The sequence below is a fragment of the Macaca mulatta genome, chromosome 6 (genome assembly GCF_049350105.2).
Source record: "Macaca mulatta isolate MMU2019108-1 chromosome 6, T2T-MMU8v2.0, whole genome shotgun sequence".
Lineage (NCBI taxonomy): Eukaryota > Metazoa > Chordata > Mammalia > Primates > Cercopithecidae > Macaca > Macaca mulatta.
In genome coordinates, this window is record NC_133411.1 from 44,310,464 (window position 1) to 44,333,684 (window position 23,221).

The 23,221-nt window shown below is 44.4% G+C and overlaps 1 protein-coding gene across 30 annotated transcripts in view; it reads left to right on the forward strand.

The window, feature by feature from the left end:
• The first annotated feature begins 10,001 nt into the window (after positions 1-10,001).
• ZNF131 (zinc finger protein 131) overlaps positions 10,002-23,221 on the forward strand; it is a 54,163-nt gene continuing 40,943 nt past the window's right edge. For 6 of the 30 annotated variants that reach the window (XM_015139988.3, XM_028849431.2, XM_015139991.3 and 3 more), the window contains exons 1-3: positions 10,002-10,224; positions 11,138-11,276; positions 12,292-12,393. In XM_015139988.3, coding sequence (XP_014995474.2) covers positions 11,147-11,276; positions 12,292-12,393 — 232 coding nt within the window. In that variant the 5' untranslated portion in view covers positions 10,002-10,224; positions 11,138-11,146. Of the gene's footprint in view, positions 10,928-11,137; positions 11,277-12,291; positions 12,394-23,221 lie in introns of all 30 variants that reach the window. The other 24 variants (XM_015139989.3, XM_078004718.1, XM_028849426.2 and 21 more) reach the window with 8 other exon arrangements.

The following is a 23,221-nucleotide window of genomic DNA, read 5'->3' on the forward strand; positions in this document are numbered from 1 at the left end:
CTGCTGGGTGTGGATGAAAGTCTGAGCTCTGACTGAGACTTGGCCTCTGACACCACCCTAAAAAGGTGGGAATTGAGGTGCCTCATTATAGCCTGAACAGGGCAGATGTTTAGGCTCCTCACCACAACAGTTCTTGCTGAAGTGCACTGACTTACTGCAGCCTCAACCTCCCTGGGCTCAGGTGATTTTCCCACCTCAGCCTCCTGAGTAGCTGGGATTACAGGCGCGCCACCACACCCGGCTAATTTTTGTGTTTTTAGAAGAGATGGGGTTTTACCACGTGGGCCAAGCTGGTCTTGAACTCTTGAGCACAGGCAACTCGCTGGCCTCAGCCTCCCAAAGTGCTGGGATTACAGGTAGGAGCCCCTATGCTGGCCACCACAGTCTTTCTGACATGGATGCAGGTGGGTTCACATTTCTTTCCATGGTATTTAGCCTCAATACTGTGACTTTTGTCTAAAAGTTTTGTTTTGCTAGACAGCCCCTTTCCTGAGCCTTTGGCTAAAGAGCAGGCTTTCCTTAAGAGTTTTGTTTTTTCCTATGCTCATTGGCATTCCTGGCTTGCCTGGCTTCTTTAACTCAAAGTCTGTGACATGTAAAAAGAAAATTCAGGGAGTTTGCCACTGTGCTGTTCTTCAGTTTCTGAGATGCCTATAGTCAGTTTGCTTTTTTCTCTCAAACTTTCGGGTTGTTTTTTGTTTTTTTCTTTTTTCACTCTGTCCCTCAGGCTGGAGTGCAGGGGTGCGATCTTGGCTCACTGCAACCTCCACCTCCAGGGTTCAAATGATTCTCCTGCCTCAGCCTCCCAAGTAGCTGGGATTACAGACGCCGGCCACCACGCCCGCCTTGTTTTTTTGTAGAAGCAGGGTTTCACCATGTTGACCAGGCTGGTCTCAAACTCCTGACCTAAAGTGACCCGCCCACCTCGCCCTCCCAAAGTGATGGGATTACAGGCGTGAGCCACTGTGCCCGGCCAATTTTGTTTTCCAGATCATATCCAGAGTTTTAAATTGTACTTAGTGGGAGAAATAAGGAAAAATACAGCTACTCCATTAGCGCCAAAATCAAAGTCTTCTGTTCATTTTGCTTTTTAAAAATGTTGTGGCCAGGTGCGGTGGCTCACGCCTGTAATGCCAGTACTTTGGGAGGCTGAGGCGGGCTGATCTCGGAGTCAAGAGTTCGAGACAGCCTGGCCAACATGGTGAAATGCCGTCTCTACTAAAAACACAAAAATTGCATCCGGAATTGGTTCCTTTCAGTGTGTTCTTGGTCTCGCTGACTTCAAGAATGAAGCTGCGGACTCTGGCGGTGAGTGTTACAGTTATTAAAGATGGTGTGTCCGGAGTTTGTCCCTTCAGATGTTCAGATGTGTCCAGAGTTTCTTCCTTCTGTTGGGTTCATGGTCTATGCTGACTTCAGGAGTGAAGCCACAGACCTTGGCAGTGAGCGTTACAGCTCTTAAAGGTGGCGCGTCCAGAGTTGTTCCTTCTTCCCAGTGGGTTTGTGGTCTCGCTGACTTCAGGAGTGAAGATGCAGACCTTTGTCATGAGTGTTACAGCTCATAAAGGTAGTGCAGACCCAAAAAGTGAGCAGCACCAAGGTTTATTGCAAAGAGCGAAAGAACAAAACTTCCACGGTGGGGAAGAGGACCCAAATGGGTTGGGGCTGCTGGCTCCAGTGGCCAGCATTTATTCCCTTATTTGGCCCCGCCCACATCCTGCTGGTTGGTCTTTTACTGAGCACTGATTAGCCCATTTTACAGAGTGCTGATTGGTCTGTTTTTACAGAGTGCTGATTGGTGCATTTACAAACCTTTAGCTAGATACAGAGTGCTGATTGGTGTGTTTACAATCCTTTCGCTAGACAGAAAAGTTCTCCAAGTCCCCATTTGACCCAGGAAGTCCAGCTAGCTTCACCTCTCAAAATTAGCCACATAGGGTGGCTCCTGCTTGTAGTCCCAGCTACTTGGGAGGCTGAGGCAAGAGGATCGCTTGAACCCAGGAGGTGGAGGTTGCAGTGAACCGAGATAGTGCCACTGCACTCCAGCCTGGGCAACAGAGTGAGAATCTGTCTAAAAAAAAAAAAAAGAAAAAGTTGTGTTGGCCAGGTGCAGTGGCTCACACCTATAATCCCAGCACTTTGGGAGGCCGAGGCAGGCAGATCATGAGGTCAGGAATTCAAGACCAGCTTGACTAACATAGTGAAACCCCGTCTCTACTAAAAATACAAAAAATTAGCCAGGTGTGGTGGCACGTGCCTATAATCCCAGCTACTTGGGAGGCTGAGGCAGGGGAATCGCTTGAACCCGGGAGGTGGAGGTTGCAGTGAGCCGAGATTGCATCATTGCACTCCAACCTGGGCAACAGAGTGAGACTCCATCTCAAAAAAAAAAAAAAAAAAGTTGAGTTAAACCATTACTTATCTTGATTTCTGAGTTTTTGGCACTCCAGACAAATGCCTCACTCTCCTCACTGTAGTACTGGCCTTCTTTGGAAATCATCTTAGAGACTGCCTATCCAGCAAGTGAAAATAAAGGTGACTTCAGACAAAATCTGTGAGAATTTGTCACCACCAGAAAGTGAAAATAGTTTGAAGTTTGGAAGTAGAAATTAAATAATGCGTAACATAAAGGATTTACCCTTGTGTGCAAATCTGAATGGAAGTTAACCACGTGAAACAATCAAAACAATGTCTTCTGGGATTTAAAATACATGAATTTAAAAAGCAAAAGACCTGGGTGGAGGGAGAATGAAGGAAATTAAAGTGTCATTGTTTGGGAACAGGGTAACTGATTTAGATGTTTTAAGTCTAGAATTCATGATGTAATCTCTAGGTTAACCACTAAAAGAATGTATAACTATCAAGTTAATAGAGAAATTACAATCATTAAAAAATCCAAAATAAGGTAAGAAAGAAGAGGAAAGTAACAGAACAGTAAGACAAGTAGAAAACAAATGTTAACATAACAGATTTAATCCCAAATATATTAGAATGACATTTAAAGTGATGAACTGGCTGGGCACGGTGGCTCATGCCTGTAATCCCGGCACTTTGGGAGGCTGAGGCGGTTGATCATGAGGTTAGGAGTTCAAGAAACAGCCTGGCCAACATGGTGAAACCCCACCACTACTAAAAATACAGAAAAAAATTAGCCAGGTGTGGCGGCAGGCACCTATAATCCCAGCTACTCAGGAGGCTGAGGCAGGAGAATCGCTTGAACCTGGGAGGTGGAGGTCGCAGTGAGCCAAGATCACACCTCTGCACTCCAGCCTGGGCGACAGAGCAAGACTCTGTCTCAAAAAAAAAAAAAAACAAAAAAAAAACAAAAAAAACCAAAAACGGTTATGAATTGGGACACTCCAGCACTAAGAGGTAGAGGAAAAGAGGTTGATCCACAAAAAGATGAAGGAGCGGGGTCCAATGAGTTCCAAGTTTGCAATAAAAACAAAACAATAAAGGCAGAAGTACTTGGATATTAGTGGACCCTTTGAAAGTAACAACATCCTGGAGGTCTCCAATCTAGGAGAGCAGCAACTATTTCCACACCTCGTTATTATTGCTTTTCATATTATTATGCCAAGATGGGACAAGAGCCAAATTTGGACAAAGGATTTTTTTTTTTTTTTGAGACAGAGTCTCGCTCTGTCGCCAAGGCTGGAGTGCAGTGGCCAGATCTCAGCTCACTGCAAGCTCCGCCTCCCAGGTTCACGCCATTCTCCTGCCTCAGCCTCCCGAGTAGCTGGGACTACAGGCGCCCGCCACCTCGCTAGTTTTTTGTATTTTTTAGTAGAGACGGGGTTTCACTGTGTTAGCCAGGATGGTCTCGATCTCCTGACCTTGTGATCCACCTGTCTCGGCCTCCCAAAGTGCTGGGATTACAGGCTTGAGCCACCGTGGACAAAGGATTTAACCGCCACTGTGAACAACATTGCTGAAAAGAAAATTTCTGGCCTGGTGTGCAGTTCCTACTTAGCACACTATCTTCTGTGATTTTTGCTATCTGGCCCCTGTCCTGCCTTCTTTCCCAGCACCACAGGAATGATGCAGTGCCCCCAAAATTGGGAGTTTCCAAGCCAGCATTAGAGTTTACTATGTAAGTAAAGGCCAATATCCACCAGCTGGGAAACAGCTAAGTAACTTTCCTTAAGTGCGTGCTACTTTCCTGAGTACAGCAGGTTGCCTGAAAAAGAAAAGAAGGAAATAGCCCCAACAATTGTGTCAGTTTCTTATTTGTGGCATATGTAAAATATCATGTGCTCTTCCAAAAGTTTGGACCTGTCATGATCCTTTTTTAATCTTGCTGTATCTGAGGGCTCATTGGGGATGCCCTGAATTTTCAGTTCCTTTGGACAAACACAAAGACAAGCTCATTTTTTGTTTCATAAATGCTTTTTTTTTTTGAGACAGAGTCTCACTGTCACCCGGGCTGGAGTACAGTGGCGCCATCTTAGCTCACTGCAACCTCCGCCTCCTGGGTTCAAGCAATTCTCCTACCTCAACCTCCCGAGTAGCTGGGACTACAGGCGCATCACCATACCCGGCTAATTTTTGTATTTAGTAGAGATGGGGTTTAACTATGTTGGCCAGGGTGGTCTCGAACTCCTGATGTTGTGATCTGCCTCCCTTGGCCTCCAAAGTGCTGGGATTACAGGCATGAGCCACCGTGCCCGACCACTTTTTTTTCTTTTTTTTAAGTCCAGCAGATAGAATGTAAATCTTATGCTGGAATATAACGATAATGACCGCTTGCTGAAAGCTAATGTATACCAGCTACTAATCCAAGTGTTTCCTGTATGTTACCTCATTTGCTTCCCACAACACTGTTTCAAAGGTGAGGAAATGGAAGCTTAATGAAGTTAAACTACTTGCCTGAAATCACCCAGCTAATAGGTTGAAACAAGATTTCAACCCAGGCTGTCAAACCAACCTTCTTAACCACTCTGTTATTTCCTTCCTAATGTTGCCTTGAAGCATATAAAAGTGCCTGGATACCACTAGGGTAGCCAGAACTATTTGTCAATTCTTACTAAGTTTGAATAATCTATTTCAATTCCACAGAAAATCTATAAATCTGCTTATTATTAACTGGCACAACATCTGCACCACAGGGAACTGTGTTTTAACAATAACTCATTCTAAGTCATTTACCATGTACCTGACTATCAATGTTACTAGTGGAAATCATAATGTCTGGCAGATTGCTATCATATAAATTCCTGGCCACCAACTCCTACTGCATGCTGTTATTGCTGTGCTTCCTGTTGATGCTACTGTGTTATTACTGTGTCCAGGGTCCATTTCAAATCCTTTCCATTCTGTTTTGTGGTAGGCAGCGTCTATGATTGTTCCCAATGATCATGCCTTCTGCTATTTGTGCCTTTGTGTCATTACTTTCCTTTGAGTGTAGGCTGACCCTGGTGGCTTGCTTCTAAAATATAGAATATGGCAAAAGTGATGGAATGTCACTTCTGAGATTGGAATAAAAGACGACTTTGGTTTCTGTCTTGCTCACCCCTTCTTGCCTTCTCACTCTGATGGACTCTAGCTGCCATGTCCTGTGGAGAGCCTGGCATGAACAGAGGCCTTGTGGAGAACTGAAGTCTTCAGTCTAAGAGCCAGGGAGGAACTGAATTCTGTCAAGAACCACTTGAGTGACCTTGGAAGCAGATCCTTCCCCACTGGAGCCTTGAAATTAAAGCCACCTTACCTGACAACTCCATAGGGGCCTTGTGAGTGACCCTGAAAGCCCAGCTATGTGACACTTAGATTTCTAACCCACAGAAAGTGTGAAATAATAATATTGTTTTAAGCCACTAGGATTTGGGGTAATTGGTTACCTTGCCTTCAATAACTAATACATCTTTCAAGCTCATGAAACTTCTTCAACCCCAACACACAAACACTTTTTCTCTCCTATTCTTGACTTTTTAGTAGATGACATGACCATCTATCTAAGGAAGAAAATAGAGGTCTTCAGTTTGATAGGAATTTCCTTAACTTCTTGAAAGCTAATCTACACTCCTAAGAACTTTCAATCCATTAATCCCTCTCTTGTACAATTACTCCTTTTCCTCTTGTACTTTTATCTTCTTCCTCTGCTGGATCCTTCCCCCTCACCATTTAAATAGCCTAAGTCTCTCCCACCCAAACACACAAAAATAGTAAAACTGCCTAGACTCTACAGGTACTCCTTTCATCTCTTTTTTTTTTTTTTCTCTCATTTTTAAATGAAAGTTCTAAAATTGCTGTCCCAATTTTCCTAGCTATTTCTTAACCTACCTGAATATAGACTTCTCACCTCCCCTTTCTTCCCCTCAGAACTTCGTTAAATCTTTTCTTGCTAAGGTCTTCTGCCAAAGACATTCATGATGCTAAATATACCAGACCATTTCCAATCTTTTTTTAGCCTGACCACTTGGCAGCATTTGGCATTGCTAACCACAATTTCTCTTTTTTTTTTTTTTTTTGAGACGGAATTCTGCTCTTGTTGCCCAGGCTGGAGTGCAATGGCGCCATCTCAGCTCACTGAACCTCCGCCTCCCGGTTTCAAGCGATTCTCCTGCCTCAACCTCCAGAGTAACTGGGATTACAGGTGCCTGTAACCACACATGGCTAATTTTGTATTTTTAGTAAAGATGGGGTTTCTCCATGTTGGTCAGGCTGGTCTCGAACTCCTGGCCTCAGGTGATCCTTGGCCTCCCAAAGTGCTGGGATTACAGGCATGAGCCACTGCACCTGGCCCACACCCTCTGTTTTGAAACACTCTCCTTTCACGGCCTTATTGATATCATACTCTTCCAGTTTTCCATCTTTCTTCAGCTGCAGTACTCAGTCCTTTCAGCTTCTTCCTTTTCAACTCAATCCATAAACATTGATACTTTTTAGGTAAAAAGTCTTACACTCTCTTCTATTCTGACCCTATAGAATAGGAGTCCCAAACTCAAATGCCTTTAGGCACTAAGCAAATAAGGAAAATGAATTAAGATAGCTGAGTCCAAAACATTAGAAACTGGTGGGGATTGTAGTGAACTGGACAGCTCAAATGCTATATAGAAAAAGGTTCTCCATTTGGTTAAATTCAATTGCTGTAAAAGAAGAGCGGCCCTATATACTGGAATTTCCAAAAAGCCCATTTTTTGTATAATTTCTTCATCTTAAGAAACACCATGGCCAGGCACGTGGCTCATGCCTGTAATCCCAGCACTTTGAGAGGCGGAGGCAGGTGGATCACCTGAGATCAGAACTTCGAGACCAGCCTGGCCAACATGGCAAAACTCTATCTCTACTACAAATACAAAAAATTAGCCAGGCAGTGGTGGCGGACTGTGTGAATAGTAACGATTATGATACTATTTAATTTAACTTATGTGTTATTTATTTATTTATTTGAGATGGAGTCTCGCTCTGTCACCCAGGCTGCACTGCAGTAGTGTGATCTCGGCTCACTCACTGCAAGCTCTGCCTCCCAGGTTCATGCCATTCTCCTGCCTCAGCCTCCCAAGTAGCTGGTACCACAGGAGCCCGCCACCATGCCTGGCTATTTTTTTTGTATTTTTAGTGGAGATGGGGTTTCCCTGTGTTAGCCAGGATGCTCTCGATCTCCTGACCTCATGATCTGCCTGCCTCAGCCACCCAAAGTGCTGGGATTACAGGCGTGAGCCACCGCACCCAGCCTATTTTTTTTTTTTTTTTTTTGAGACGGAGTCTGGTTCTGTGGCTCAGGCTGGAGTGCAGTGGCACGGTCTCAGGCTCACTGCAATCTCCGCCTCCCGAGTTCAAGCGATTCTCTTGCTCAGTCTCCCGAATAGCTGGGATTACAGGCGCATGCCACCACACCCACCTAATTTTTGTATTTTTAGTAGAGACGGGGTTTCACCATGTTGGTCAGGCTGGTCTCAAACTCCTGACCTCGTGATCCACCCACCTCGGACTCCCAAAGTGCTGGGATTACAGGCATGAGCCACCACGCCCAGCTGATGATAATATTTTAAAACACCAATTCAATCTACAAGCTGCTAGCCTATCACCCCTGCAGACTCTCTTTAAACAATCCCATCTATTCTTAACACTTCAATATTCCTTCTATGCTGTAAACTTGCAAATCTCTATCTCTACCATTAGTCTTCTTCCCTAAACTATATGTAGGCCCATATATCCAAGGGCTTCTAACATCATCTCCTTATAATAACACCTCTCGTTCCATCCTCTCTCCCCATCGAGCTCCGCCAGTTGTATTTCCTAGTTTGGTAGATGGTACCAACAATCTACAGGCTCAAGCCAGAAATCCAGGAGCCATCTTTGACTATTCCTTCTCCCTTGTCACCAATATATCCAGCAATATTTATTTAGTATCTATGGCATGCTTTATAGCCAATGTTGGTTCTACCTCTAGATTTTTTTTTTGAGACAGGGTCTCACTCTGTTGCCCAGCCTGGAGTGAAGTGGCACCATCTCAGCTCACTGCAGCCTCAACTTCCCTAAGCTCAAGCAATCCTCCCACCCCAGCCTTCTAAGTAGCTGGAACAACAGGTGCACACCATCACTAATGTTTTTGTATTTTGTAGAGACGATGTTTCACCATGTCACCCAGGCTGGTCTTGAACGCCTGGGCTCCAGCGATCCTCCCCGACTGGGCCTCCCAAAGTGCTGGAATTACAGGCCTGAACCACTGCGCCCAGCTTATCTCTAGATTCTGACCAGCTCTCTAGTTCCATTTTCCCCCATGGTTTCATCTACATTACTAACAGTCTCCCAATTGATCTCTACTCTTAGCAGCTTTTCCCATTTAATCTGTTCTCCACACTAAGGCTAGAATTATCTCTTTAAAAAGCAAACATTAGGATGTCACCATACGTCAAGGCTTCCCCTTGCAAAAAGAAAATCTAACATCTTCAACACTGTTTATAAGGCACCCTTGTGCGTCCAGCAACATTCTTTCAGTTTCCTGAATGCTATAATCCTGGTGCCTTTGCATGTGCTATACTTTTGGCTAAGAACACTTAGACTTCACATCACTTAAAAACATTATTTTGTTTTAATACAGATGGGGTCTCGCTATATGCCCAGGCTGGCCTCAAACTTCTGGGCTCAACAACTCCTCCCCAACTCCGCCTCTCAAAATGCTGGGATTACAAGCATGAGCCACCGCACCCGCCCATATCTCTTCTTACAGGTCAACTGGCTTTCCTTGACACCGAGTTACTTTGTTCTTCAGGTGTTGCAAAACTCATCAGTAAGCACCTAGGCAATTAGTGTTCAAAATATCTATGGACTCTACGACTTAAGATTCAGAAAGGCAGAAACCACATGTACCTTGTTCACAGCTCGATTTCTCAGTGCCTAGTACTAGGATTCTCAATACATGTCTGTTGAAATAATGATTACATTTTTAGCATATAGCTATTTGAGTTCCTCCCTAATCCCAATTCTCAAGTTCTTTGAGAAAAAAATAAATCTCAATTATAGAATTATCCTCAAAATTTATTTATATATATTTCTTTGGAGGAATCAAGGAAGCAGTCACATGCAGCTGACTGTGGGTCACTGGACTTTTTTTTTTTTAGACGGAGTCTCGCGCTGTCGCCCAGGCTTAAGTGCAGTGGCACTACCTCGGCTCACTACAATCTCCACCTCCCTGCTTCAAGCTGTTCTCCTGCCTCAGCTTCCCAAGTAGCTGGGATTACAGGCGCCTACCACCACGCCCGTATAATTTTTGTTAGTAAAGACGGGGTTTCGCCATGTTGGCCAGGCTGGTTTCGAACTGCTGACGTCATGTGATCCGCCCGCCTAGGCCTCCCAAACTGTTGGGATTACAAGCGTGAGCCACCGCGCCCGGCCTGGATTCTTTAATGGAGTGGGGAAGGTCTGCAGTAAGGGGATCCGGTGTAAATAATCCTGAGCAGCCCCAGGTCCTGAGCCCAGCAAACACGTGCTGCGGCCGGGCGCGGGGAGGGCGCGCTTCGCCGAGGAAGATCCCGGGCGGCCCGAACGTGCTCGCGCCCGTCGTTGCCGCTGCGGCGCCGCGGCCGCCCGGGTGCCCAACCGAGCGCACGTGCGCCAGCGGGCCCGAGCAGAAGGGGAGCCCCTATTCTCACGAAGAAAATGGAGGACGAGCCACGGGTTAGGGGTCAGGAAAGGTGTGGGGCGCATTATGCCCTGGGAGGGGAAAGCAGGGAACAAGAGGCTCTGAGGGGCCGAGAGGAAGGAGGACGGCCCACGAGCTAGGTAAGGCGGGTCGACCGAGGTCTCGGAAGGAAGGGGGCGGGGCAGGACGGGGCGGAAGGGGCCGCGCAGTAGCTGGGTTGAGGACGGTTGGCGAGTTCATTCTGGACTCGGGTCGGGAAGTGTCCGCCCCTGAAGTCAAGCTAGGGAGGGTGAGAGGTGGAAGGGCGGCGACTTATGTTCCCAGTTTCTGGCACTGCCAGGCCCTCCACGAGCTCAAATCGACCGCAGCCCAGTTCCTTCTCAGAGCTCAAGTCCTTGCCTCTCTTGAGCGCCAAATCCCCGCGCTGGGCCCCGCCCATCCACTGAGGGGTGTGGACAGGGGCGTGGCCCGTTCCTTTGCTGGTCGGCGCCCGGAAGGCGTCCGCGTCAGCCGGAGCTTGACGTGGTGACGCTGTGCGTCGACGTAAGTGACGCGCAAGCCTGGGCCGCTCCTCCTTCCCTCAGTGAGTGCCGGCCCGGTCGGGGCGGGGGAGAAGAGGGAGGGCGGGGGAGGGAGAGGCGACCCGAGAGTCGTTGTGGGTCGCGGGCCGGACCGGGTCCCGGGGCGGCGGGAGCCCCGGCCGGGCAGAAGGGCTTGGCGGGCCGTTAGAGGGCCGCCACCGCTGTCGAGTCCCCTCCCTTGTTGGACTTGCGCGCCCCGGCGCTTGGAGCCTCCGGCGCTGTGCCCACCCCGCTCCAGCTCGCGTCTCCCGACTCCAATTAGGTCAGGCTCGGAGTCCCGCGGCCGCGACTCCGGCCCCTAACGCGCCGCGGCCGCTCGGCTCGCCTTTCTTCCCTCGCCTTCTCTCCTCTTGCTTCACCCTCCCCCTTTCTTTTCACGTTGCTGGGTTTTTTTGTTGTTGTTTTATGCTTTAGGGGTTTTGTTCCTCGGCCCGAGCTCATGGGTGTATATTATCATGCTCTTCTTTTGTAGAGCAGCCCGATGGCCATGGAGGCTGAAGAGACGATGGAATGCCTTCAGGAGTTCCCTGAACATCATAAAATGATCCTGGACCGATTGAATGAACAGCGAGAGCAGGACCGCTTTACTGACATCACCCTAATTGTCGACGGTGGGTAGGGCAGTGGGCAGAGGAGCATTTTTGGCTTCAGTTTTTTTCTGTCCTTCGGACACCCGCCTTTGTTTTTGTTTTTGTTTTTAAAAAAAAAACCACATTTTCTATGGTCTCCCTACCAAAGCCTGCAGACCAGATTGCACTTGTCAGTGTCCACTCTCACAGAGCGTGCTGCAGAAGACTGGTTGATCAGTCACGCTTTCCACGTAGTCTGGTGTTCATCTCATTTTAACTTCTTACATCCTGTTGAGTGCAAGATGATGGCGTTGGGGACAGGATGTCTCAAAATGTTTGGTTGATAGCCTCTTGTTGGTAAGCTTCTTTGAGAAGTCCCTCACAGGAGTCATTTGGGAAGTGTTGATTTATAGTTTCCCAAATGGTCTAAAAGGGAGAAGGAGAGAGATTCCTTTGCAGCACTCATACCCCCTTTGACAATCTCCAAAATAAAATAGGGTCTTTACCAATCTTAGAAGTTGTCTCTATAATAAAAGGAAATCCAGCTTGTGTATGTTTTCTGTTTAGTGAAAATAGGTTTCTCAAGGTAAGCTGTTTTTAAAATTATGGGTCTGCCATAGATGGAGCCTCCAAATATTAGGCATATTAAAATGTTTTTCATAGCAGACATAACCAGCTTTGTGTTTATGGCTTTTTTCTCTTTTTCCAAATGATATGTGACCTTTTAAAGGGTTGTCCTTTTATTTAGCAGTTTCAACTGAGTTGGATATGCCTCTCACTGCTTAATTGGAAATAACAAAGTGGCAAGAGGCTCCTTACCTAGCGTTGTAAATTAGCCTTTATAAAACTAAAGGGATTTGAAGTGAAGTTTTAGCTTCCTATCTAATTGAGATTAACATTTGCCAAGAATATTCTGCATTGAGTTCAATAATTTATATAGTTATGTAATGAAGGAAAACCTATTTTTTGTTTTATATGATTTTTCAGTCTTTTATATAGTTATACATTTGATTTTCGTGCTTGTGTATTATTTTCTTTCTTTTTTAATTTTACCTAGGACACCATTTTAAGGCTCACAAGGCTGTTTTGGCTGCTTGTAGTAAGTTCTTCTACAAATTCTTTCAGGAGTTTACCCAAGAACCTTTGGTGGAGATAGAAGGTAAGTGATTGTTTATTTTTTATTTTTTGTTTAATAAATCAAAGAAACCATTTTATTTAAATACTGGTTTTAAATACAATACTTAGCAAACAATTGGTGAAGCAGTTTTAGACAGTTTATTAAGACACCATAGGAAATAGGCATCAGTAGTTCTATAGGTAAAGGTAGATAAATTGTTCTTTTGATACCTGAGAAGTCTTACTTTCAGTGAAGTGCTTGGTTGAATAATCTGCCAAGAAAAACTTAGATGGTAAGTGTTGGTCTTTTCCATTGTGGAAACTGGTGGTCATTGTCTTTTGAATTACCGTCTTTGTTCAGTGGGTTTATGTTTCAGACCGGTGGAGATGCTGCAGGTTACAGTAGAAACTTCTACTGTACTCTGTAGCAGAAGTAGTGATGTAGTAGCAGAGGTACAGATGACATGCACAGTGTGAAATGGGCTGCCATAATAGGAAGAAAGCTAGTTAAAATGAACTGAAGTAGTGTTCAGAGGAAATTCTGGCTCTACAATGGGGTGGATCAATACCTGTTACCTTGAAGCAAAAAGTGATTTTTGTACTTTCTAAACATTTTTCTAATAACCTGCCAAGTGCCAGGCATTGTAATATGTAGTTTGTGTATTGTCTAATTGCTCACAGCAATCCTTTGATGTTGGGCATGATGGTTTTTGCTTGTAGTCCCAGCTATTTGGGAGGCTGAGGCAGGAGGATTGCTTGAGCCCAGGAGTTCAAGGCCAGCCTAGGGCAACATAGACCCTGTCTTTTCTTTCTTTCTTTCTTTTTTTTTTTTTTTTTTTTAAAGGGAAATGGTGTTACATTTACACTTCAGGAAAGAGACTCTAAAAGGTTACTTGCCCAGGGTTGCCCAACTAGCAAGGAATTAAGTTTGTGCTATTAATTACCATGCTTTTTCTTCTGCTACTGCAGTAACTCTTCTCCTACCACCGGCATCAAAATCCGAAACAGTAGGAAATAAATCTGTTTGCTTATGTAATTACAAAATTTTAGCTTCTTTTAGGGTTCTTGGATTTTGGTTTTGTATCTATTTCATCGTGTATGTATTCTTTGTTCTGAATGGGTTGCCTAGAAACATGCTTTTTTTCCCTTTGATGCCTAGAGGAGTAAAGAAAACAAAAAAGAGTTAAGAATATTCTTTAATTTTGGTATGTTCCAGTTTAGCATTATAGCTGATATATTTGCAGCTAGATTATCTTTTAATATCTATGATCAGGACAGAGATATAATTATGGAAATCCACAAAACTTAATAAAGTGAGAATCTGACTGCCCAGATGATAGTGGTTTCTACTACAAAGTAAGCCTCCATGAATTCATTCACACCTGAGGCTTATTAAATATGTGACCTCAGGCAGGTTACTTTACCTCAATTGCATGCTTTTCTCCTCATCTGAAAAGTGGGTTCATAGGCTTATAAAGACTAATTGTGATAACATGCAGAATGCCTGGCATAATACTTGGTGTATTGTCAAAGTTTAACAAAACAGGGACCGGCCTAGGAAACATTAGGGAGACCGCTTCTCTACAAAAAATTTTAAAAATTATTAGCTGAGTCTGATGGCATATGCCTGTGGTCCCAGCTATTCAGGAGACTGAGGTGGGAGGATTGCTGGGACCCAGGAGGTCAAAGCTACAGTGAGCCATGATTTTGCCACTGCACTGTAGCCTGGGCGACAGAGCAAGGCCCTGTCTCAAAAAAAAAAAAAAATATCGTATTGAATACCTATATTATGTACTATGTTAGACCCTGGAGCTGAAGAATTAATGAATAAGATATCCCTTAAAGAAGTCAGAAAATTCCATAGCAGGTGAGCAACAGGCAAATAAAGGAGTTTAAAAAGTATTACAAAGACTATTACTGTGAAATGGTATCACTGAAGAGGGAGAATGAATGATTTGGTCTTCCTTAGAGAGGAAAGATTTCAAAGAGGAGAGTCTGAGCAGAATTTTTTTTCCTTTTTTTTTGGAGATGGATTTTAGCTCTTTTTACCCGGGCTGGAGTGCAATGATGTGATCTTGGCTCATCGTGACCTCCACCTCCCAGGTTCCAGCGATTCTCCTGCCTCAGCCTCCCGAGTAGCTGGGATTATAGGCACGTGCCACCATGCCCAGCTAATTTTGTATTTTTAGTAGAGATGGGGTTTCTTCATGTTGGTCAGGCTGGTCTTGAATTCCCCACCTCAGGTGATCCACTCGCCTCTTCCTCCCAAAGTGCTGGGATTACAGGCGTGAGCCACCGTGACTGGCCGAGTCTGAGCAGAAATTTTAAGTCTTAAAAAACAAGTGGCCTAGCCGGGTGCGGTGGCTCACACCTGTAATCCCATCACTTTGGGAGGCCGAGGGTGGGCAGATCACCCGAGGTCAAGAGTTGGAGACCAGCCTCACCAACGTGGTGAAACCCCGTCTCCACTAAAAATATACAATTAGCCGGGCGTGGTGGCGGGCACTTGTAATCCCAGCTACTCAGGAAGGCTGAGGCAGGAGAATCGCTTGAACCTGGGAGGCAAAGGTTGCGGTGAGCCAAGATCACGCCATTGCACTCCAGCCTGGGCAACAAGAGTGAAACTCCATCTCAAAAAAAAAAAAAAAAAAAAGAAAAAGTGGCCTAAGCTGGAATATTTGTTGCTGGTAGAATGAGCACACACTACCTGGAGGAGTAGAAGTAGAGCCTAGTCTTCTGAAGATTAGTCACCTTGAGATTTGGGTCCGTGGGGTCTTCAGTATTTGAACTCGAGATAGATAAGAAAGCAAAATAGACACTCTTTTATTTCTGTCATTTGGTCAGATTCAGGTTTAAATAATTAATTTGGTTCAGTATCTTAAGCCCTTAACTTTGGGGTTACTGTACTGTCTAGCAAGGTCACCTGGCTGTGGAGAAAGCCCTGAGCATATAGTTAGAAAACTGAGTTTTAGCCCTGTTTTAACTGTTTGTGTGTTGTGTGACGTTAGACATCTTGGATTCCTTATTTTTCATATATCACATAATTTTGGAGTATGTCATGGACATTTGAATATTTTGTTAGAAGACTGGATGCTGTTAAAATTCTCTGGAAAAATATTTTTAGTTTTTTGGTTTTGCTTTAGCGGGCAGTTAACCTGGTTAGGTTCAGACTGCCTCTGTGGGCTGCGGATCCAATTTGAACTTAGTTTTCAAAACCTTTGTATTGCCGTTCAGGTCCCAGGTGTGCCATCCGTGCCATTGTGCAGTTCTCAAAGCCTTTGCTCTGCAGTCTTGGGTCAGTTCCACACATGGGCATCTTGGTGGTAAACTTGAGATTGTATACACAAATGTGGAGGACTTTTCTCCTTTCCATGATATCCCTTGTACACAAGCTCCCAAGAGTTTCTTTTCGTGGTTCTTTAGTGAGAAAACTGGGATTTTAGCTTCTTCGTGCGCTCATACGTTTTCTGTGGAGGGGCTCATTTCCTGGACAAAATGGAGAGAGAGAAAAATTAAGAGAAAAAAATAAAATGAATTCCCTCCTCCATACTCTTCAGATCATCATCTTTTTCCTAGTTCTTTTGTCAGAAGAACTTTCTTTAAGAGTTTAGGAGACCACTACCAGCCACAGGTGTGCAGACTCAGAATTGGAACTTGCTTTGAGGCAGAGCTGAGAGAGAAGAAAAATTACCAGGTATCCACCCCTCCCCATTGTCCCTCTCCCATTCATCGTCTTTTCTGGTTCTCTATCCAGAAGGAGTTTCTCTTGAAACTTTTCTCTGTCTCCACTCACTGCACAGTTAGATTTGGGCTGTCCTCAAGTCTAAGCTGACATTTGTGGGAGGAAAAAAACAGGAAACTCACTACTGTTTGAGTTTTGATTTCTCTTCCCAGTCTGCTTGCTTCAACTTACTTTTCAGCGTCCTTGTATGTTTGCTTTATGTGTTCTTTCCAGGATTTTTAGTTGCGATCAACGGACAAGATAGGGTGGAGTGTGCATTCTCCATCTTAGCTAAAACTGGGACCCCATCCCCCACTCGTAAAATATAAATAATGACTTACAGCATGGCACATTAGATGGGCATTAGAGACACCAGGGAAGCTATCACAAATACAAATGTCCAGGTTGCATTTCCAGATAATTAAGTCTTTCAGTAGTGGGATCCAGGCAACTATATTTAAAAGTTCTCTAGGTTCTTGCTATGTGGGTTGTGGTCTGAGGACCACATACATGGGGATCATTAGGAAACTTGTGAGAAATGTAGACTCAGGTTCCACTCCAGACCTGCTGAATTGGAACAAGGTCTCCAGATGATGCCTATGCACAGTAAAATTTGAGGAGCACTGCCCTAGCATGCTTCTAGTGTGCAGTCAATGTCGAGGACCACTGTCTTAGACGATTGCATAAAAGCAGATGACGTGTATAAATTAAGATTGTAATATTCTCTATGAGTATAAACTCATTAGGTGCAAGCTGAGCTCACCCTCCCTGTTTTCTGTGTTCCTGGTTAAAGTAAGTTACCTTTGATTAGAACCACAGGTTCATCTTTGACTTCAATTCAGATTTGTTGCTATTGAAGCTAATTGGATCCCAGCTCACCTTTGTGACTTGGATTCACACCATACAAAATCTTCAACAGACCTTCATTCCTTTGTTGAGAACACACAACCTTCTAACCTGAACCTCCAATTTTCTAAATTCATTCTTTTTCTACTTCACCTGAAACCACAGATCCATAGCACTTAATTTCTCTGTAACAGCAACTCTAACATAGTGTCCAGAAATTTTAGCCCCTACTATCAAGGACAAAAAGCATCCTTGTACGTGTTTGTACATCTTTTTGAGTAGGAGTTTTCCACCAGTTGCAGGGATTCCCTGAGTCTAGAGTAATGCCAGAATGCTGCCCTCTTTTACTCCGTTCTAAGCATTGCTGGCAGGGAGAAGACTCAGATTAAATTGTTCACTTCAACATTTTCCTTAGATACTCTCTTAGAAAAGTTGTATTCTGCACACTTCTGTTATGAAGGGAGTAAGGGATTGCTGAGATTTGTTAAGTTACCAAACTAATCTTGATGTATAATTACTATACATCTACCATCACTTCACTTAGCTGGGCAAGTGTTATCAGTTTGGTTCATGTTAGCTCATTAGGTCACTGGTTTGTTCCTAGGACAGTGTTGGGCTGGTCATATAAGTTAGAAGCACCTGGAGGCTGGGCGCAGTGGCTCATGCCTGTAATACCAGCACTCTGGGAGGCCGAGGCGGCCAGATCATGAGGTCAGGAGATCGAGACCATCCTGGCTAACACGGTGAAACCCCGTCTGTACTAAAAATACAAAAAAAATTAGCCGGGTATGGTGGTGGGCACCTGTAGTCCCCGCTACTGGGGAGGCTGAGGCAGGAGAATGGTGTGATCCCGAGAGGCAGAGCTTGCAGTGAGCTAAGATTGCGCCACTGTACTCCAGCCTGGGTGACAGAGCGAGACTCCATCTCAAAAAAAAAAAAAAAAAGAAGCACCTGGGTGCTCATAATAAACAAAAACCCAGATATTTATCCCAGTTTTGATTCCGAAGATCAGGTACCAGTACTTTTTTTTTTTGGAGACGGTCTTGCTCTGTCACCCAGGCTGGAGTGCAGTGGTACCATCATGGCTCATTGCAACCTTGACCTCCTGAGTTCAAGCAGTCCTCTCATCTCAGCCTTCTAACTGCAGGCACATGCCACCAAGGCCAGCTAGTTTTTGTATTTTTATTTTTTATTATTATTACAGTTTTTGAGATGGAGTCTCTGTTGCCCAGGTTGGGGTGCAGTGTGGTGCGATCTTGGCTCACTGCAACCTCCGCCTCCTGCATTCAAGCAATTCTCATGCCTCAGCCTCCCAAGGGGCTGGAATTAAGGCGCCCGCCACCATGCCCAGCTAATTTTATTTGTATTTTCAGTAGAGACAGGGTTTCACCATGTTGACCAGGCTGGTCTCAAACTCCTGACCTCAAATGATCTGCCTGCCTCAGTCTCCCAAAGTGCTGGTATTGCAGGCATGGGCCACCATGCCCAGCCTAGTTTTTATATCTTCTGTAGAGAAGTGATCTCACTACTTTGCCCATGCTTGTCTTGAACTACTGGCCTTAAGCAATGCTCCTGCCTTGGCCTCCCATAGTGCTAGGATTACAGGCATGAGCCACCACACCCAGCCCTTGGTACCAGTGCTTTATTTAGTCTATAGGTGATTCTCATCAGTCAAGACAGGGAGCTAGGTCCACAATTCCTTATTCACATCTTCTTGGAGGCCAGACATACTTCTCAACATTCCAGATTTTAGAACTTTTCTAAGGGCAATGAAAAACATAATACTTGCAAATATTAATAGTTTAGCAGCATATAGCATGTTAGTATTCACTGTAAGTGGGATAAAGACTGGACATAGCCTCATGTCAGTTGAGATCAAGTTTTGTTGCCAGATTTATGGAGAAACTTCTGGTTTTTTTGTTTGTTTGTTTGAGATGGAGTCTTGCTCTGTCACCCAGGCTGGAGTGCAGTGGCATGGTCTCGGCTCACTACAACCTCCACCTCCTGGGTTCCAGCAATTTTGCTTCCTCAGCCTCCCGAGTAGCTGGGATTACAGGTGCGTGCCACAACGCCCGGCTAATTTTTGTATTTTTTTTTTTTGAGACGGAGTCTCGCTGTGTCTCCCAGGCTGGAGTGCAGTGGCGTGATCTCGGCTCACTGCAAGCTCCGCCTCCCGGGTTCACGCCATTCTCCCGCCTCAGCCTCCAAGTAGCTGAGACTACAGGCGCCCGCCACCACGCCCGGCTAGTTTTTTGTATTTTTAGTAGAGACGGGGTTTCACCATGTTAGCCAGGATAGTCTTGATCTCCTGACCTCGTGATTCACCCACCTCGGCCTCCCAAAGTGCTGGGATTACAGGCTTGAGCCACCGTGCCCGGCCTGTATTTTTAGTAGATACAGGGTTTCACCATGTTGGTCAAGCTGGCTTCGAACTCCTGACCTCATGATCCGCCTGCCTTGGCCTCCCAAAGTGCTGGGATTACAGGCATGAGCCACCACACCCAGCTGAAACTTCTGGTTTTAAGAGAAATGGGAGGCCAGGTGCGGTGGCTCACGCCTGTAATCCCAGCACTTTGGGAGGCCGAGGCAGGCGGATCGTGAGGTCAGGAGTTCGAAGCCAGCTTGACCAACATGGTGAAACCCTGTATCTACTAAAAATACAAAAACTAGCCAGGCGTGGTGGCACGCATCTGTAATCCCAGCTACTCGGGAGGCTGAGGAAGCAAAATTGCTGGAACCCAGGAGGTGGAGGTTGTAGTGAGCCGAGACCGTGCCACTGAACTCCAGCCTGGGCGATAGAGCAAGACTCTCTCAAAAAAAAAAAGAAAAAGAGATACGGGAAAGTAGAGACAATGTGGCTGAGATATAATAAGGCAGAATCAAAAAGATTTGTCATTGATTCAGTATGGTGGTGAGGGAGAGAAAGAAATAATGTATACGTTTTGTGTGATGGGTAATACAAGAAGAGTAAGAGCAGATTCAAAATGATATTTTTTCTTTGATAACTTTCTTCTCCTAACTTCAAAATTAGTTTTCCTGAATGTTAATAGTGCTGGTTGTTAAATGAGAAAAATGTCCGTAGGCCAGTTTTGAAAGAGTTGATGCTTCGATTCTTTTACCACATTTTTTTTTACCACATTTTTTTTTTTTTTTTTTGAGATGGCATTGTGCTCTTGTTGCCCAGGCTGGAGTACAATAGCGTGATCTCGGCTCACCACAACCTCCCCCTCCCGGGTTCAAGTGATTCACTTGCCTCAGCCTCTTGAGTAGCTGGGATTACAGGCATGCGCCACCACGCCTGACTAATTTTTTGTATTTTTAGTAGAGACGGGATTTCTCCATGTTGGTCAGGCTAATCTCGAACTCATGTTCTCAGGTGATCCACCCGCCTTGGCCTCCCAAAGTGCCGGGACTACAGGTGTGCGCCACAGAGCCCGGCCTCCAAGCTTACTACTTTTTTTATTTTGAGATGGAGTTTCACTCTTGTTGCTCAAGCTGGAGTGCAATGGCATGATCTCGGCTCACTGCAACCTCTACCTCCTGGGTTCAAGCGATTCTTCTCCTTCAGCCTCCTGAGTAACTGGGATTACAGGCGTGCGCCACCACACCTGGCTAATTTTTTGTATTTTTAGCAGAAATGGGGTTTCACTGTTTTAGCCAGGCTGGTCTCTAACTCCTGACCTCAGGTGATCCTCCTGCCTTGGCCTCCCAGAGTGCTGGGATTACAGGTGTGAGCCACCGTGCCTGGCCCTTATCACATTTTTTGGCTGGCTCTGTGTTGACATGGCAAATGGAGTTTTCTCCAAGTGGAAGATCTGCCTCTAAAGATTGTCAACAAGTATTTGGACTTGAGCAGGAAAGCAGAGGAATGATCCTGAAATTCTAATATATTTGAGAATGCTAGTGGTATTAAGATTTTCTGGCTAATATAGTTTATATCTCTTAGCATATGGTTCTCTCAAAGTTCAGCAAAGCCTTTCTGGTGAAAATGTTAATAAAAGTCAAGATGTAAATTGGAAGAATAAGCAGTAATTCACCCATCCTACCACCAGAGAGTAACATGGAGGGATAGGCGTATGTGCGTATGTACAAAAAAAATAAATTGAGGGGACTTTAGAATTATGAGTAAGAGATTGTGAACCTATAGTGAATGAGAACATGTATCTTCAAACTTTTCCAAGCAGGAAGGAAAAGTTTGAAGTTTTTATCCTGTTAGTATCCTATTTAAAATCTTTGTCATAGATTAGGAGTCAGACCATCTGGGTTTTATCACTTTATAGAGATGTTATGAGGATTAAGTAAGTTAATGCTTGTAAAGTATTTAGGGCCTTGCTTTTTATATATATAGAAAGTGTTATGTATGTGTGTTTGATTAAAAATCAAAATCTCATTTGACTTTGGAAACATTTACACATTGTTTTAAAAAGGATTTTTCTTGTGCTTTTAAACTTTTGGCCAAAACTTCTGAAAGACAGCAAAAGCTCGTGTTTTCCTTGGGCTACTCTCATATACTGAAGAATAAATGATAGCAACAAGGAGAAAAAATACAAAGGGAACCAAATAAAACTAGCCCTCAGTGAGTCCAGTTATTTTTGTTTGTTTATTTGGTAGAGTGTAACTTGGTCTTTTTTATGGTGTTTCTCAATATTCAGATTGCTTTTAGACATTTTGAAAATGAGTTTGCTGAGGTTCAGAGTTTCTGAATTGCCCCAGATAACTCAGTTCATGTAAGAGCTGTGAGTAAAACATGAAAGTTATAACTTCCTGAATGGTATCCCTTTTTTTTTTTTTGAGACAGTCTTGCTCTGTTGCCCAGCCTAGATTACAGTGACATAATCTTGGCTCACTACAACCTCCACCTCCCGGATTCAAGCGATTCTCCTGCCTCAGCCACCCCAGTAGCCGGGATTACAGGCACGTGCTACCACACCCGGCTGATTTTGTTATATTTGTGATAGAGATGGCGTTTTACCATGTTGGCCAGGGTGGTCTCGAACTTCTGACCTCAAGTAATCTGTCCACCTCGTCCTCCCAAAGTGCTGGGATTACAGGCATGAGCCACTGCGTCCAGCCGGTAACCTCTCTTTACGCAAATAGAGGATGCTGCTTTGAACGCTTAAATCATACTCCACCAGCATTCTTATTGTTGTCCTGAAGGCTGCATTCAGATGTGTAAAACAGATGGGAAGAACATATTTTTGAGAATTGCAGTTTTACCTATTGTGTGCAATTTGGACTTGGGCATTTCTTAGTCTAAAATTTATGTTAAATATAGGTTTTCTTTTTGTTTTTCTTAATAGTGCCTCATAGTCTTTCATTAGCAAACTGAACCAATAATACATAGCATTGAGAGACATAAACAGAGTATGACTTTAGGATTAAATTTTAAACACAAAACTGTCAAAAGTATCAATGATAAATGCATAATTTTGAAAGTGACTTTAGGCCTGGCGTGGTGGCTCACACCTGTAATCCCAGCACTTTGGGAGGCTGCATGAGGTCAGGAGTTTGAGACCAGCCTGGCCAACATAGTGAAACCCCATCTCTACTAAAAATACAAAAAATTAGCCAGGCGTGGTGCTGGGCACCTGTAATCTCAGCCACTCGGGAGGCTGAGGCAGGAGAATCGTTTCATCTGGGGAGGTGGAGGTCGCAGTGAGCCAAGATCATGCCATTTCACTCTAGCCCAGGCAACAGTGCGAAACTCCATCTCAAAAGAAAAAGAGAAAGTGACTTCAGTATTTATTGATTTATTCCTGTTTTATATTCCTCCATTTTAGGAGGCACTGTTAGGTACTGTGATGTGAGTGTACAGATCAAAAATCTTTTTCCTCAAGTAGTTTACAGTCAAGAGATGTCCATGAACTGTCATTATCAGAGTGGGTACAGTTTATAGAATTGAGTCTTGGAGAAGTAATTAAAGAATGTTTCATGGTTAACCCATTTATACCTGAAATTGCAATTTTTTGAATTTGAAAAATCAGACCTTGGTTATGCCCCTGAGCAGTAGGATATTAATAACTCCCACACACTTAGCGTTCAAATAATGGAACACTAGGCATAAATGGATTAAATAATGAAGGAATAGAAAGTGTGAACAGACCTGCAATTGCTATAGCACTTGTATCAGTTGTCAGAAACCTTCCAACAAAGAAAAGCATGGGACCAGATGGCTTCATTGATTAATTCAATGAAATGTTAAAAGAAAAGTTAATTTCAGACCTTGTCACAGCCTTCCAAAAAACCTGAAGAGGAAGGAATATTTCCAAATTCATTGGTAGGCATTATCCCAGTACCAAAGCAA